This window comes from Thunnus albacares, chromosome 18, assembly GCF_914725855.1.
Source record: "Thunnus albacares chromosome 18, fThuAlb1.1, whole genome shotgun sequence".
Classification (NCBI taxonomy): Eukaryota; Metazoa; Chordata; class Actinopteri; order Scombriformes; family Scombridae; genus Thunnus; species Thunnus albacares.
The window spans coordinates 13,723,586-13,741,356 of record NC_058123.1 but is presented as its reverse complement, the minus strand read 5'-3'; the positions used below and the strand labels follow the sequence as shown (position 1 = coordinate 13,741,356).

General features: G+C 38.9%; 1 protein-coding gene across 1 annotated transcript in view; it reads right to left on the bottom strand.

Annotated features, from left to right (window-relative positions):
• The window catches only part of LOC122968412 (astrotactin-2-like), a 287,140-nt gene that overhangs the window by 161,830 nt on the left and 107,539 nt on the right, over positions 1–17,771 (bottom strand). The window contains exon 4 of the mRNA XM_044333604.1: positions 10,269–10,421. Coding sequence (XP_044189539.1) covers positions 10,269–10,421 — 153 coding nt within the window. The remainder of the gene's footprint in view (positions 1–10,268; positions 10,422–17,771) is intronic.

Genomic DNA, 17,771 nt, shown 5'->3' with positions numbered 1-17,771 from the left:
AGTGTGCATGTAAATGTAGTCACTGAGTCTCACTATTTTTTCTTTCATGTCTCATTCTCCCACTATCTGTTTGCTTATCCAAAATTACCCTGATCAGTACTGTTTTACTCTGCCGTTGCACACTGCATTTTTAAAAGCTCTTTACACACACACAAACACACACACACACAAACACAATCCTATTATACATAAACAACCTAGGTATGCTGAAAAGTTATTACAGAGGGCATCACAATATAAGCCCCACCGACACATTTTACAACCCAAATTTATGAGTTGCTTCCCGTTTATATGGGAGAGCAAGGACTTGAAAAAGTGGTAGGCTTAGCAAGGCACCACTTGGCTCTTGTAACTCAAGTGAGCTCAGTGTTTGTTCACTCATCTCTATATTTTTTTTATCACATCTCTCCTGCATTGAAAACATACCCGCCAATTTAAGACTAATAAGCAAATAGTTAAGTGTAAGGAGACCACTCAGAGAATTTAGATATGTGATTTTTGAAAAGGTGTGACAGGCTGTTATGGGTAATTTCAGATGCAGTGGCCCTTGGCACCCTGCAGTATGTTGTTTTCTCACCTGTTATCAACCAGCTTGTGCAGTGGTAAAGCCACAGAGGGTGGCATAGGATAGCAGCTGTTCCCCAAAAAAAGTGTTGCCAGCCACTGCAGCCATCCAAAGTCGAGTAGTTAAAAAAACTACTTGTCCCCACCACCTTTTCAATTGACAGCTTGTTTTTATTGTTGATAAAAAAGTTGACATTGATGGATTTAATTGTTTGTCTTTTTGTCTGTCACACTGTGTCAACACAGAAAGTGATTCAGCCCTGTTTTTCAGTTGTTTGTCTCACAAGTCTGATGGAATAGTACACTTCTATGTTAATCCAACATGCAGATGACCTACGCTCATCAATGTACCTGAACCCCTCCAGTGTAGACACACAGATGGAGCACCCACTGCTGCTGCTCATGCTATGCTTTTAGCATTAGACTCTAACGCCGTGTCTACACAGGAGGTGTAGTGAGAGTGGCATGTTAGCAGAGCAGCAGCTAGTGCTCAGTTTGTGTATCTACACAAGACATTCAGGTACGACGTTGAGGGTAGGTCACTTGCATTTTGGAAGCACTCAGAGCACAACACAAACACTGTAGTTGCATATGTGAAATTAAGTAAAATGGATTTGAAGCGTAAAAATAAGCTAACAGTTTGTCAGTCATTGTAGAGCCATTCACCAGCAGGGCAGTGAAGAAAACACTCGACAAATCTGGTGCTTTATTCTCAGTTGACTCTGTAACACACTGTAGAAAGGGAGAAAATTGAACAGGCCATATTTATAACTTCATTAGGTGAGGCTTAATTTTACAATTTTACACAACACTAAGGTCTTCAGTCTCCTCAGTTACTCCATATTTAAGACAGTGGAAAATATGTCTGGTACCGTCTGTCTCAAAGGAAGTTAAAAGGTCAGAGTAATGTAGCTCAAGTAATGGATAATTCATGCTGTGGCCTGATAAAATTAAATCTTAAAAGCAATCCTTAAATGAAAAGGCAACCACTGCTGAAAGCTGCAATTAGGCTGGAACTATCAATATATCCAGCAGCAAATAAAATCCCTTTGGCAACATTATGGATATCTTTTGAGTGATGTACAGACAAAGGTAATTGTAATAACCTAAAAAAAAGTGGAAAGAATATGTGAAAGACCTACAAATAAACAGAGTATTTCAGTGGCTGTGGTTTTGCTTTTTAATTACTCTAAGACACAACACAAGCAGCAGATAAGAATGTCAACACAATCCAAAACACATTGGACATTGAAGGTTAAATTGGAATCACAGAACATTTGTAGCTTTTTGGCTAAAACTATCCAAACCCAGTAACCCTCGCTGACATTACACACTGAGCTAGACCTCCTTTCTTAAGTGGAGGAGCTAGGCTAAGCAAGGCTGTTTCTTTGGCGGGGGGAATCAACATAGGTCTTGCATTGGTCCCCCAAAAAGCTAGAAACAACTCTGAGTCTAAGAACCTAAAATCATTCAACTTGTTAAAGTATAAAATTTCACAAACTTTCACAAGCAGTACATATTGTCATTGGTCAACTTAGCATTGTTTTGATAGCAGTTAAGGTCATTTGTGTTACTTCTTTCTAGGTGTGTGATGTTCTTTTTTTATTTTCCTAGTGAGTCCCTGAAGTGTACATAAACTTTATTTTATTAAACCTGCAGTGTGAAACTTTTACATATAAATGAACGTCAGTTACATTCAAGCTCTTGCCAAATGAGGAGCCTATGACGTAAGTACATGTCATTAGTGTTTTTGTAATTACTCTCACTGCCAGACAGGAGAGACAAAAGTCCCACATTCCAGCTTTAAATCATTTGTGTCAGTGAAAGTCCCTTACCTTATCTTCTCTCAACAATATGATACCAATATATAAACTTTTATAAAAAAAACACTTACAATCCAAAATCACCTGCCTCCTGAATAGTGATACCACTGCTGTAAGCAACATCAGAGAATATCCCCAGACTCTTTGAGTCAAAGTACAAAAGACTGTGGTCAGGACTAAGCAATAGTATCAACAGATTATACTTAAAGGGGGGCTTTAAAGAGCCATTTGGAGTTTGATTCCAGCAAATTTAACTCCATTGAACCATTGACTCTTTTTACTTGTTTTTTAAAAGGACTTGAACATGACTAGCCTATATGACATTCACACATACAGTTAGGATCACTATGGGTGTGTTGTCAGCAATGAAATGATGCAGAAAATAACCAAAGGACAGTAGTGCATGGGGGGAAAAAACAGGATTTTAACCTGCTTCAGCTTAAACTCAGCCAGCCAAACTTCATCACAATGACTTCAATGAGAACCAAATGAGAGCCACTTCACCAGCTGCCCCTGTAGCTCTTCCCAGCCTGACAGGAGAGACATGACTGGCTGTGACAGGGTATAAACCCCAATAGCACAGCTATTTGCTCTACGTCCCTTCCATTTGTCAACGCCAGAAGTATTCTCACCCTTTGCCACACTTCTCTGAATAAACTAATAAATATTGTTCCTCATCATTAACTGAGCAAAATTAATGCACTCTCCACTGAACTTTGACCGCGTTCCTTGGAAAGACAGCTTAAGTACAACAGACTGGCTTTCTACACAAGCATCGAGACACTCTTTTTCTGTAAGGGAAGCTGGTGGGCATGTCCACATACACTTGTTGTCTGCATGGTCCAAGTTCGACTTGAGTGCAGCCATTCCATCTTTCATGTGAACATAGCCAGAAATCTCATGTGACAAAAGCAGTTTTTTTTGAGCAGTGAGATGCTTCATAAAGCAGGATTGCTGTTACGGATTAGAGAAAAGCATGCTTTAACCTGGTGATGCTGATTTTAATTAGATTTAGGCATATTATCACAGTTGTATGAGTTGACTGTGCTCACTAGATTAAGGTGTCTGCTTATGTAGAGTAAGATGTCCAATAAATTGTGTGGTGTGTATTGTCCTTACCAAGATACTATAACTCATTATTTTCACTTCTTCTAAAAAAAATCAGAACTTTGGCTTTATTTGAATTAAAAACAATTGAAACTCAGATTTGAAAACATAACACAAAACAAAATTTTATGAGCTGTCCTCATCACAAGACAACCCGATTTGCTAATTTACAGGAAACTGTGGTGATCATCATCTTCTTGACAGCAGGAAACAAACATCAAAAACTTTTGGAAGCTGGGGGCTAAAAAAAAATCTGAGTTAAAATGGGTGCAAAATCATTTGCTTATTTTGAAATATATGACCAATATTATGACCATTAATGGATTGCTTAGAATTAATTAGAGAAATTACATGGTTAGATGGGTCGATAGTTAGTTAGTTAGGGTCTTTCAAACACAAAACACACACAAAAATAGAGTCACTGACTGCTTTGACCTGGCAGTAGATCAACTATATGGCCTGTTATAGAGGAGCCTCAGGGCTGCAGACTCAAAGCTGTAATCACTGTGTTTTGTCTGCAGTGAAGACTGAGGACTGCTGAAAGTGGAGCTGAACACAGAATGAATTCAAGCACCGTGGAACACAAACTCTCTCTCTTTCTCACACACACACACACACACACACACACACACACACACACACACACACACACACACACACACACACACACACACACACACAGAACAGCACCAAACTACTTTCATGTGCTACTTCAAAGCGTCAATTAAACAGGAGAAAAGCTAGATAATAACCATAAGGTTATCCTCATCGTAATGAGCCAAAGTATTCCTTGTGACACATCAAAACACTACCACAGCTTCTAGCCAGCACATGGAAATGCATTAACACCACAGCAGGGAATAGCATGCACAGAGGTGCATGCAAATAAGGGAGTGAATTTTTAAGGACAAATCTTAATGCTTGACAAAACCAATGTGTTGTGACTTCAAAGTTATTCTGGAATGATGGCTAAAGCAGAACAATGGTGGTTACATATTGTAATGCTAGCTTAACAATTACAGACAACATACTGTAACAGGGTTCCATGTAGGCGTTTCACAGAATACTGTGTTGATATATGAGAAATAAACATACAAAACTAATAGATTTGTGTCTTATTTAAAATGTACAGAAATATTCTTTCATTGTCAAACCCAATTTACAGCTGGAGAGAAAGTGGCCATTTTTCTTCTGCAGGTGGTTTAGTGGTAGCAATTTTGGGTGATCTACACAAGCATTTCTTGCAAACTCTACGCTTGACTTTGGCTTAACAGAATGACACAAGGAAATAGCCTCTTAATTCCAACAGACTCTGTTGTGTATACTGAGCATAAATCCCGGAAATATAATTCTGTCCACTCTGAGCCATAAATGACCAATGCTCTGCCCCTAGCACCAAGCATAATGTGGGGGAGAGAGCAACAAACAAGTGCTTCTCACCTACTGGTCTCTTATTTATGCTGATGGGTCTGGAGATGAAGGAAAATACATCTCCAGACAATCAACATTACTGCCACTACCAACATCTGTAATACCAGGATGGGGGTTAACCTTCTCTCCACTCTTCTTAAACTGAGCAACCTTGAGAGCGCAGCTCAATGCTGGCATCATGCCTACTATGCTGTTCACATGAGGCGCACATTTTCACTTTCAGTGACAACTCTACCCACTCTATCTCCTGTTCTGCATGCTTTTGCTTTTTGAAATCCAGTCTGCCCACTCCATTACTTCTGGGTAACATGCTAGAAATTGTTTGGCTAAGCTTGCAAACTACACACACAAATGGATGACTTACATGGATGGAGTGCACGCAAAAATAACACAAATTTTGCTTGCTATAGCACTGCTACTTCTGAACACCACTTAACTGACTGGCCATTTGGCTTGGCTTTGACTTTTTTGATTATCACATAGCTATCCTATTTACCCAAGAAATTCAGTGGCTAAGTGTCTGACAGCTTGTTAGGTGTCATGGGATGCCATGAGATCGCAGGCCAGGTAGTATTTCAACCTCCTTTTAAAATTGTTATCAATGTGCATAATTGTATATCTATGAATTATGCATGCTGACAGCAATTTTAAATATGGCTATCTTTCTGATTATGCTTTGAGATAAGGTGCTGTGAGTGACTGCTAAGGTTGGAAAAGAGGAAAGCGAAGGTAGTAACTATATCTACAAAATCTGTCCACGAGCCAATATTTTCTGAGATTCCAGGTATAAACGGGTGTGACAAGAAACTAGGGCAATACATGCAGACAAGGAAGTAAGGAATGTTGCCACAAAGCAACTTGTGAACACCAGAAGAAGAGCAGATGAGCAGCTGCAGGGTTTAACTGAGCAGACATTAATGTAAGAGTAGTTTTCCAGCTGAGTAGATATTGAGATGTGTTGTCCTCGTAATGTCAATATGAATCAAATTAACATAGGTATTTTGCTTAGCAAACTATAGACAGTTTTACTTGAAAACCAGGTACAAATATATGTGTCTCTATATTATTCCTTTATTTTTTTTTCACTCACTGATCAGCCATTAGTCACATGCTTTCTCCCCCATCTCTCAGGATCATGGGGGGAAAAAGTGTGCTTTTTAAAACATTGTTGTGTGTGCAGCTGGAAGTTGATTGCCCATGCATCATATCTTAACAACCTACTGTTCCTCCTCCCACTCAGACGTTGAGCACAATAGCTATCCTCTTGTGTTCAGACTGTTTCTGTTTTCAATAGTGGGATTTTACCTCCTTGTTACTTGTGTCGCACCTCAGCAACATGGCACAAGAAACCAGGCTAATGACAGCATACCATATATAAAGTATACTTTGCATAAGGCATATTAACCCTCTCCTTGGAACTTGCCAGCCCAGGGCCCATTTCCCAAGAGTGTTTTAAGGATAAGATGATCAAAGCCTATAGATTTACAATGACTAAAATCATTTCAGCTTTAAGATGTTTTTGGGAATGCTGGCAGGTTTTGTCTGTCATGGTTGAGTTGATGCCAAGGCCACAACCGATGGAGATGTATTTTTAGGCTTCAAGTCTATTTTTCTCTGTTTTACACATGTAACTACAGTCATTGTGTATTGGGCTCTTCCAAAACGTGGATGACCTATGCTCTGCACCTGAACGCCTCCAGTGTTGACACAAAGACGGAGCCCTCGCTGATGCTCTGCTAAATGTGCTGCTCATGCTACACTTTCTGTGTTGACATGGTGTAAGCTTAATCTACTTTTCTACCACCACACATGTAAACATGTAAATATACATAGGGGCTACAGGAAAATGCAAGATAAATGTAGCCATGGCAGAGTATGAAAAAAAAGGTCCACCAAATTGAGTAATATGGAGAAGAAAAGCATCTGCCTAACACAATCGACTTTCCTCTCGGTCTCTTCTTGATGCATTTATGCAGCACTTACCTTCTGGGCTTGACCAATCAAGTTTCCCCTTTTTAACATCCAACTAATGGAGTCTCCTTCTCAGTTTAAGTATTTGTCCCATTATAGTTTGTGTTGTATTGGCCTATATGCTTTTGCACTGAGGTCGCATTTACACTCCTAATTTTAGGCCCTCAAAGGAGATGGTAAATGAACTGCATTTACATAGCGCTTTCCTAGTCTTCCAAGCACTCAAAGCACTTTACACTACATGCCAACATTCGCCCATTCGCACAAACATTCATACACTGATGGCAGAGACTGCCATGCACGGAACTCAGCGCAAGCACCTCGTTCCTGACCACATCACTGTTGTGCCAACAATGACGGTAAAGCACACTCTCTCATGTAATATTGCAATTATACAACAGTTACCACCAAAATAAAAGGTATAAACAAAATGTATTCATATTGTGGGGCAATTCTCTCTAAAAATAAAAAAAACCTTCTTGCTAGTGTTATCTCCATTTCCATGGAAATACATGGGGTATGACTAATATCTGGAAAACAATCAATTACGTCTGTAGAGTCCTGTGTAATGAAACCTAGTTTACTCCTCCAGCAAGCAGGCTGACCCTTAGTAACGACCTAGCAACAGAGAGGATTTCTAGTCCCTGTTGTGTCAGCCAGCCAACTTGAGCTAATGCTTTCTAGAGATCGTGGGATTTCCCAAACTGAATAAATACCACATTTCTAAACACAAAACTGCTTTGCTAGCTCAATCTTGTTGTAACTAAGAAATCCACTGAAATATTTTTTTTCCATGAACAGATTTAGCTACTATGTCTGCGAACTTCACAGACATTTTTAAGCTAGTAGCGTTGTGTCACCAACTCACTGGCATAGCTTATGGAGAACGCTAGAGTGAGATATACTCTCAACTGAAGGGAAAATGGTTAAATCTTGTTGTGTATGGGGGTGCTGGACAATGATAAAGAGTGGAGAAGGGTTCGAGTTGTTCACTGTGTGTAAGTGTGTGTGTGTAACTTGTCCCACAGTCTCAGAGTTAAATCCACTTGGTGAAGGATCCATTTTGTTTTCCCCACAACCCCTAATCAGTTCAGTTCAATCCAGTTTCACAAACATAAAAGACAAATCAAAAGTCTGCTCAGTTTTACCTCTGATCCCCACAAAACAAAACAAACCAACTACACTAGCAAAGCAAAACAGTACATAAAATAAGCACAGCAGAAACATCAGATAGGTTGGACCACCATGTTTAATGATATATATTCAAACGTTACAGTTATGGCTGAAAATGACAACAGGAATAAACAAGTTTGCCAAGTTCACCTATCTCAGCAACTCAAATCAACTGCCAGTTGTCTACCCAGAAGTGACTGTTGTTGTTAGCATGACATCACGGCCTACAGTTCTAATGAATGGCGGAGTAATATTTTTAGTGATGAGGCATTTTTCATTTGAGCATGGCTAGGCGTGCTGTCATGCTGATTTGATCATATTCTAAATGTCTAGTTGACCAATCAGATTACTTGGTCGGAACTACCTGTTGTGTATAATGCTCATTCACATACACACTCACACACCGATGGCACAGCCTTCGGGAGCAATTTGGGGTTCAGTATCTTGCCCAAGGACACTTTGACATGTGAACTGGAGGAGCCGGGGATCGAACTGCCGGTCTTCCGATTAGTGGATGAGAGGTCAGCATCACCACAGAGAGGACATCTCTCAGCAGTGTCCTTCACAGAGTTTTGAGGAGCTTGACCTGCATTTAATATTAGAGGCATCAGCTGCTCAGAAGGTTGATACGTGGAACCATTTCATGTTACAGAGTGAATTCTTAAACAGCAAACAGCTCAAACCAAGCTAGATTACAAAGAATAGACTCTCAACGACTGGCTATGTGACTGGAAATAATGAAAATCCCCACATAAGTAAGTATGCATAATGTGCAAAATTGCTCAGTGTTGTATTTTGCATTTTGAATATGACAGTGATCAAGAGGTAAGTTATCTCTCAAGGGTACGTGAACTCATCATGGTTAATGTCTCATTTTCAATGTTAATGTCTCATTGGTCATAAAGGTATAACCAATGACACAGGATGCATTTTTACAACATGTCTTATTAAAATTATTGGGAATGTTTATGGTATGAGCTTAATTTATCGCTGTGGAGAGGGTGGTGTCACCAGTGTGTCACATCTCAAAACTGCATCGAGCATAGTTTGAAACAGTTCTCTCACTGATGTTTAATGAAACAGAAAGCCAACAGAGTAAGCTGACAGCAATTATAATGAAATATGTAAGCACTAAATGACAAAGGTTAGAACAGTATAGAGAGATTCCTTTTTAGATGTGATATGACAAAGGGTAATCTTTCTATTCTAAATAAATTGAATAATTGTCTTTTATATTTTGAATTTAAGTGATGCTTAAACTGTTTTTATGCACTCACGCAAGGCAGATGCAACCCTATCTAGTAGACACAGGGGTACGTGGTCTCAATGCAAGATGTGAACCTGAGTGATGACCATGTTAGTAGTTGCATGCATGCTCACTCCCATATTATGAATGTGGCTCTGAAGTACACTTTCTACTTTATTAATTGTGCGCCTAACCCCCTACACTATGCATGGTGTCTTTATCAGTTTTGTGATGTAAAAGAAAATCAACATATCAATAAGCTCCACATATATCAAATGGTAAACAAAGTGTTACGTCACAGATACTAATTAATTGTGAAATCCCTGGGAAACATTGTTTTCAAAGCAATTTGACAGGTCTCCATAATGGCATGGTTGCTTACTGGTTATAACACCCAGCTAGAGAGAGTATAGCTTCAAATATATGTGAGAGAGTTGGCTTTTTTTTTTTTTTTTTGCAGTGTCTGCATGTATTTCTTCCCTCATTACAAAGGTATACAGGTCAAATGAACTGGAACATCTAGATTCCCCTTATATGTGAATTTGTATTATCTGTCATACTGAAATGAATTCACCTAAATCAATGCAAACCAACTGATACCTGGACAGCATTAACAATGTACAACAAAATAATGGTTATATTATCTGCTAGGGCGTTAGTGGGTGGGAAGAAAATGCACACTTTAGTTTATACATCCAGTAAGGCTGAGTGGAAATAGCTCAAACATGTGACCTTGTGCATATTTTATATTGTACACTGGCCCATGAATGTATGCATCTATTAAAATGTAGTTCTAAGAGCAAATACCCCCACCCCAAACCAGTCAGCAAACATTGTCCAGTATACACAGTAAAATGAAAGAGAACGTGCAGATATTGTAAGTCATCTTGCTTGCAAGGTCTATTACATTCAGCCAACAAAACTATTATTTTTTGAATAACTTTTTGTCCTACCTCTGGTGTGGCTGGGGACCCTCCGGCGGCCTGTAGATGAACTGTGCATGACATGCTGGTAGTGAGACATATCTGTTGGCGTGTTGGGAACACGAAAACTGTCCTGGAACCTCTGCATCAAATCCTCCACTGCCTCCTTGTTTGGGTCAATGGCTATGACACAGAGTGACAAAGTGAAAATGGCAGGCATGTCATAAGAGTTTAAAGTAAAAATCACTTTGCAATGAGTGTCAGACACTCAAGATGTAGTAAAAATACATGCACAGATGCATAAAGGCATATACCCCAAAATAGCCCTTTTTTAATTTTTTTTTTCTTTTTTTAAGAAAAGATAAGAGATTATGATATGCATCATAAGCCACTAGGCTGTCCCATTTAGACACAGTAGAAAAGCTGTACTGTGTTATTTCTTCCATTCTATTTTTTTTTCTGGCATTTAAATGATTCCATCAATTCAATATTGCTTCATCTCTACAGCGATCCTGCCAACGCTTCCCCTGATGGCTCAGTCTCACTCTTCCTGATGAATGAATCCAAAACAATTGGCTGTGGGGAAAGAGGGTATAGTAGAGAGAGCAGTTTGCTTCCCTTACAGTTAGAAAATTACAAAAGCAAAGAACATAGAATTTTTATGACCTGTCTCGATATTTTCTGGCTCTTGAATGTCACCAGAAAGACTACTTATAAGTAGAGAACATTGTCCCCCCATTCTGTCAAATGCACCTAAGAAGATAAAAACATGTGGCTATTTAAGAGAGACAATGATATCCAACTTCTGTATCTCTATAGTCTCTCTTAATAGATTTATAGGGTTGGGCAACTGTAGCCCAAAACAACTAACTGCAAGGAGAACTGTGAAAACAACTCTGTCCCCAAACTTCAGTATAGCAATCTCCAAAAGATGGGGCCATTCATCACCCCAATCACCACTACCCCCACCTATCATCAACATCTTTTGATCTGTCAGTCTGGCTCTGAGGTGTACTCTTTCCATGAATAATGGTGATGTGTTGCTCCCAGTGGATGCTCATCATACATACCAATGCATATGCAAGAGTAGAGGAAGAGGGAGATGAAGAGGACAAGGGTGAAAGTGGAGAGGCAGACGTACTCACATTGTATTTGATATTATAAATGGTAAACCGACCGAGACATTGCAGTTGACTTCAGAACAAATATCATCCTTGCAGTGATATATATTTGTTCAGATTCATTTGTGGTTAAACTCAGCACACTCTACTGTGGTTAGTATTTTGTCAAACAGGGAATTGCTATCAGTCTCTACAGTAACAGCCCCCCCCCCCGTAACCAGATCTAACCATGACCTCATCAGGGGGACAGATGTTGAGGGGTCAGACCCTCCAGTCAAATATATCTTGGCTTTATAAAGTTAGCGAAGTTTTGTAATAATTTACAATATCAACAAAAGACATTAAAATTATTTGGTGCTTGAATTTATGTCCAAGAAAAGGAAAAGTCCTGATCTTGTTTTTTGAAACCATCATATCCCCAACTGAGTCTTATGTGTTTCCTGGTTTTGAGCCAACAGGCATACCGTGGTCCCTTGCTTCATTACATACATCATTATGTGCAGTCATAATACTTTATAAAAGGTAAGGATTATTATTTTCATTTGTGCAAACTACTTTTTAGTGTTTTTGTGTAAACATCTATTCATACAAGATAAAAGAGGGAGTCTTTTTTGATGTATCCAGCCTTATCTGCAGCCAAAGGGCTGGGTATGTCCTTTCGGGAAATATTTCCATTCTAATGGTGTGTTAATAAATATTTCATGACTGTGTTACAATCACAAAATTAATTGATCTCAGATGCTGCAAGTTTGAACAAGTGTTGAGAACACCACCACACACATTTATTCATACAGAGATGGTTATAATTAAGTAGTAGGTCAGCAATGGGGAGGTGTTGGCATACAGTAAGTTTACACTATGCTATTTTCAAGCATGAGGTTTGGCAAGTAGGTTTAGAAATTGGTTTAGGGAGGTTATGTTTTGGTTATAACATCTTGAAGGCATGATTTCCCATCCCCACTGTGCAGTGCATGTCTAAATCCATCAATCTGATTTAGGTATAACCTAATGACCGTTATTTTAATGTTTTTAATTGAATGTCCTGTTGTAGTGTTTGCTAATATAGCTCACAGACTAAATCTGGACCCAAACAGTTTCCTAGCAGCAATTCAGGTGAAATGGACAATAAAATATTTTAATGAAAAATAGGAGCTCTCTCTCTCTCTCTCTCTCTCTCTCTCTCTCTCTCTATATATATATATATATATATATATATATATATATATATATATATATATATATATATATACATAGCTCCTTTGACATTATTTGTAATTGCAACTGTTGATGTTATCCAATGTTGTTGCTACTAAGAGGCCAGTATCTTCAAATTCGCTGTAAGCTGCAAGGTATTGACCGCTCACCACCCCAGCCGTCACTCATACATGTACTGTATGTTGTTCAATTTAAGACACTGCTGCTGCTCACCGCTTCTTGCTCTTAGCTGCAATTGCTGATAACTGCCACATTTACTAGCCAGCAGCCTTTACTGTATCACAAAACAGAAAACCATCCACATTTTTTTTAAGTTAAGCTATCTCATGGACTACAGCTATAGCCGTGATACACCAAGCACTTAAACATAAAATGTATTCCTCTACTATTCTGTCATATGTGCATATACTTATAAGACAGACAAGTGTGATGTCTGCCTTTACTCTATTCCAAGTGCTATCCTTTTTGCCCAGTCTAATAGGAGAGGGTAGTCCTCTTGGGCAGGGAAACAGCTTTGAAGAGAGCCATCATGCCAAAATCAATTGTATTTCCCATTAATAGTACAAGAGAGGACAACAAAAGTGTTTCAGACTGACACAAGACTTTTTTAAGGTCGCACATTGGCTTTGATGCTGTAGCAGCTACTGTAGCTGCTGCTTCTGGCAATGTTTTGTAAACCGAAGTGCATGTGCACCAACCCAGGGTTGTGAGTAGGATCTGCCTTCTGCTGAAGGAGTGCTTTCTTACTTTTAATGCCATACAGGAACTCCTTTGAACACATGGCACGGAAACTGAAAACAGAGTTCCCCACATTCTCTGGCGCCTAGATGAAAATGATTTCCCATCCTCACTGTTTTATTTAAACCCACCAAGCCCAACATCATTTTTCTCACCACTGCACGTCCCATAAGAGTGCATAGTGATGCAAAGAAGGTAGCTCACTTTTCATTGGACAATACACGCTGTTACACACACATCATTGGATATGAACTGTGTTACTGACTCTGTCGCTTGTAAAAGCTTTGATATGTTTCATTAAGAACATTCATACCAAAAGATGTGTTAATCTGTGTAGATAAACAGACACATTTTTAATCATCGTTGTAAATAAAATGTAAACAATTAAAACAATCAAACATATATAAAGGACCGGTATGCGTCACTCCAATGATGTTAGAGATGTTCCCTACGATACAGTATTTGATAGAGATGGACCCTGAACCATAGCATGATGACCCTTATTACTCCATCAATTACCCAAAGATATACTAATTATTAATAAATATTGAGTTTGAATTAGAAAATAAAATTTGTTTGACAGAAATCTTGCATTTAGTTCATGTGACATACACCAACAGTACACTAATAGACAAAAGTTATGGCACTCAAAGAACATTTTGGTTACAGCCTGAGATGAAATGGGTTGTTCACGCCAAGTTGCGCCAGTTTACTGCCCTCAAACTAGAGACCTAAAACATTCTACCAATGTGATCACTTTGTGAGATGTATGCAGGCCTACTGAGTTCATACTGTATGTCCTCAATTTGCATTTATCCATAGAAGTGAACTGGACTGTGTATCAGAACAGGGCCATCATGCCAAAATCAATTGTATTTCCCATTTATAGTACAAGAAAGGACAACAAAAATGTTTCAGACTCACACAAGACTTTTTTCAAGTTGCACACTGGCTTTGATGCTGTAGCAGCTGCTGTAGCTTTTGCTTCTGGCAATGTTGTTGTAAACCGAAGTGCATGTGCACCAACCCAGGGTTGTGTCTGCCTTGTGCTGAAGGATTGCTTTCTTATTCCACTGCCGTACAGGAACTCCTTTGAACACACGGCATGGAAACTTAAACAGAGTTCCCCACATTCTCTACCATGCCAGAAAATAATCCTAGATATTTTGATCCTAGAAAATATCCAACATATTTTGACAATTATTGCTATGCATCAGCTATATGGTACAGACTCTGTGACCCACATGAAATGTAGTCACATTTTTGGTTTGTGTATTTCTCTTATTTTGGTGCAAAATTAACTTTATTTTTGGTATAATTCAGTTTATCGATTTTAAATGGATCAGTGTTTTATCCTGTCCAGGCCAATAGAGGGCAGTAGCTGAGCATTTGTAACTCTGCCCAGGGACTGCTAGCCTCTCGTCATTCTGCCGAGAGTGTCCTGTTTGACATCAACAACAAACGCTTCTCTCTCATCATTTCTCCTGCTTAACAGGAGAATAGATAGAGGGCTGGCATGAAGCTAACGCTAATATGGCTACAGAAAGTGGGTCTTTCTCAATACCAAGTACGCCAAGTTCAGACTTGTGTACTTGTTAGTTCAGACTTGGCAAGTTTGACTTAGTAGTACAAACTTCCAAGGACAGTAGGACGCAGTACGATCATTCTGCAATTGGAACAGCAGCGTACTAGCTGACAGCAGCAGCTTACCTTCAACACAACTACTTGACTGTACTGTGACAAAATAATCTCAATTTGAGGCTCCACTAACACGTTTTTCTCACAAAAAATAACCTCATTAATAGAGAGATTCAGTAAATTATGTTACTCAGTCTTAACTATAATAAAAATCTTAACTGTTATGTAGCTTAATAATATAAAACAAAATTTAATAAAGACTGATCTGTTCATTTTACTACATTTATTTTTACTGAAATGTGGTGATATCTGTGCATATAGAGCCCCAGAGGCAGCGCTGTTGTTCTGTCCAGTACAAACATGAAGCCTCATTTTACATTCAGACAAACTAATGTGGCAGCTACAATTGTTAGATTTCATCTGAGACCAACATTTATCTTCCAAAAGGAATCATATCATATATCAGAATGCTACGGAGACATTAGAGCCAGCAGTAAATTACCAAAGAGCTGCACAGATCAGTTCATCGGATCATGTTCACCCTGGGATGATGATGGACGTTGACTGGCCGATCGGCTCAGGAGTTGGGCTGCTGGCAGCCCAGATAAACAGCTGGTCTCATCCGGCCAGCGGCTCCTCACATCTTCAAAAACATCAGAGCAAATTTCCAAATAGGTGTTATTTGGATAAACTGACCACATATTGGGAATCTAAATGGTTACTCTCTCACCTGAAAAAATATAAAAACTTGATAAAGTGACATATTAGCAGTCCTACAGTGGAAACAACAACAGCTTTTAGCCTGGATCAAAATTTCAATCATTGCTGCCAGTTGGTGTGAAATGCATTCTGGGATACTTGGGTGTCCCAAGTCCACACAAGTCAGCTCCCGATGTATCCTCAATAAAATGAGCAAGTACACATCCGGGCATTTGGTCTGTAGTCCGCTGGATGTGAACTTTGAATTGGAACAGTTCTTGGGCTACAACTGATGACAATTCATGAGTTCACAAGAAGAGAAGTACAGACAAAAACACAGACTGAAAAAGGCCTAGTATTTATGTAGTGAATTCCCACCTCTTTCTCTGCCTTTGGCAGTGTAAGAGGCTCCCGTTAATTATTGTAATGTGTTTCATATGCTACTGTAATGTGTTATGTTATTCCAATGTGTTGAAATGTGGTTGTTTGTTAGGTTCTCTCAGTATGTTTCTATTTGTAATTAGACAGATTTCATGCTAAAAGTGGTAACAGAGGGTAAATTAAGTGTTGATGTATGTGTAGATTACTGATGATGATAAAATGCTATGTACAATAGGTTAACATCCCTGAAAGAAGTATGACTGAAGTTAAAAGTCAGTTTTCATTGCGTACATGTTTTAATGTGTACATGTGAACTTATTTGGTATGAAGATACATGAGATGAAGAGTGTCTTTCTGTTCGTGGTAGAATAGTGGTCAGGTTCTTAATGCTTTGAGCTGATCTGTGAAAATGGAGATATAAGACATGGATATGGAATATGCTGTTAATTAATTCTGCCGAGAGCATCCTGTCTGACAACAACAACAAACGCTTCTCTCTCATTTTTCCTGTTTAACATTTATGTCTGGTTGCTTGCCCTGCCATGCAGGACCTGCAACATCTCCTTAAGAAAAGAGAAATAGTCAAGAGTCTTACATTGGGGAGCAGGAAAGTTTCTGTCTTGCACTAGAAAAAGAAGCTTCTTTTCTCTCCTCTTCATAAACATCAATGTAGTGTGAATGCCCTTGGAAAAAAGAAATCACATTTGAAGGCTATACTGGAGTAGTGTTCTCCATTTGGCAGAACATAATGCATCTTAATGTCCTTGTAGATACAATAAATTTTAAAAGGTGAATAAGCGCACAGGTTTATTCACATTCAGCCTCCTCATGTTCAACTGAACACTATATTCAGGTTATGTTTTGATTTTGTGTGTGTGTGTGTGTGTGTGTGTTTAACAATGGGCCTTCGATTTACCTATAGTGTCAATACACCAAGTGGGCTAAAACCATAACCTTGAAATGAAAGTGCGTAGACAGCTAGGGTGCACGAAAATGGTTAAATGAGCTCCATTTCCTGTGAGTGCTTATATTAGTGCTAGGTTAATTTTGGTACTTTGAGTTAGCAAATAAACAAGAAGGGCTGGGCCAGTGGCACTTAAGCTTTGACCTGATAGGATTGAGGAGAGTCTGTGGCAGCATATTTGAGCTTAACTGCTTACAGACATATTTCATGGCCTCTTTTTATCTCTCTTTCTTTGTTCCATTTCGAGGGGAAAAGAGATTAGGCCAAATAGAAGTGCTTTGAGCCACAGTCCATGTGTCATGTCTGTGTGTCTCTCTTTTTGTCTTCCCCACTACCACACACATATGTATTTAAATCTCAATCATCTTAAAATACTAAAATGCCATCATAGAAATGTGTTTGCACCACAAACCTCATCCTGTGAAATGGACACATATTCTCTGGCTAATATTCAAACATGCAAAACAATCATTTGACTTAATTACCAACAAGATGGTCATTCATGTTACCACAGGTCATGAATATAAGACAGATATGTGAACATTACAGTATTCTTTCTTCTCTCTCCCTACTTTACTGTTTCCCCATTTCTCACTTCTGTCAAAAGCAGCTAGCAAACTATTTTACTCTGACATTTGTTTTTCCCCAGACCCCAAGTCTACACTGGATTCTCATTTTGAGTTCAATGTCAGCTAAAGCTCTAGTGCCTTTATTTCACCCTTTTCATCTCCCTTATCTGCAGTTACTCCCTTATCAGTGCTGAGAGTGTGTTAACAG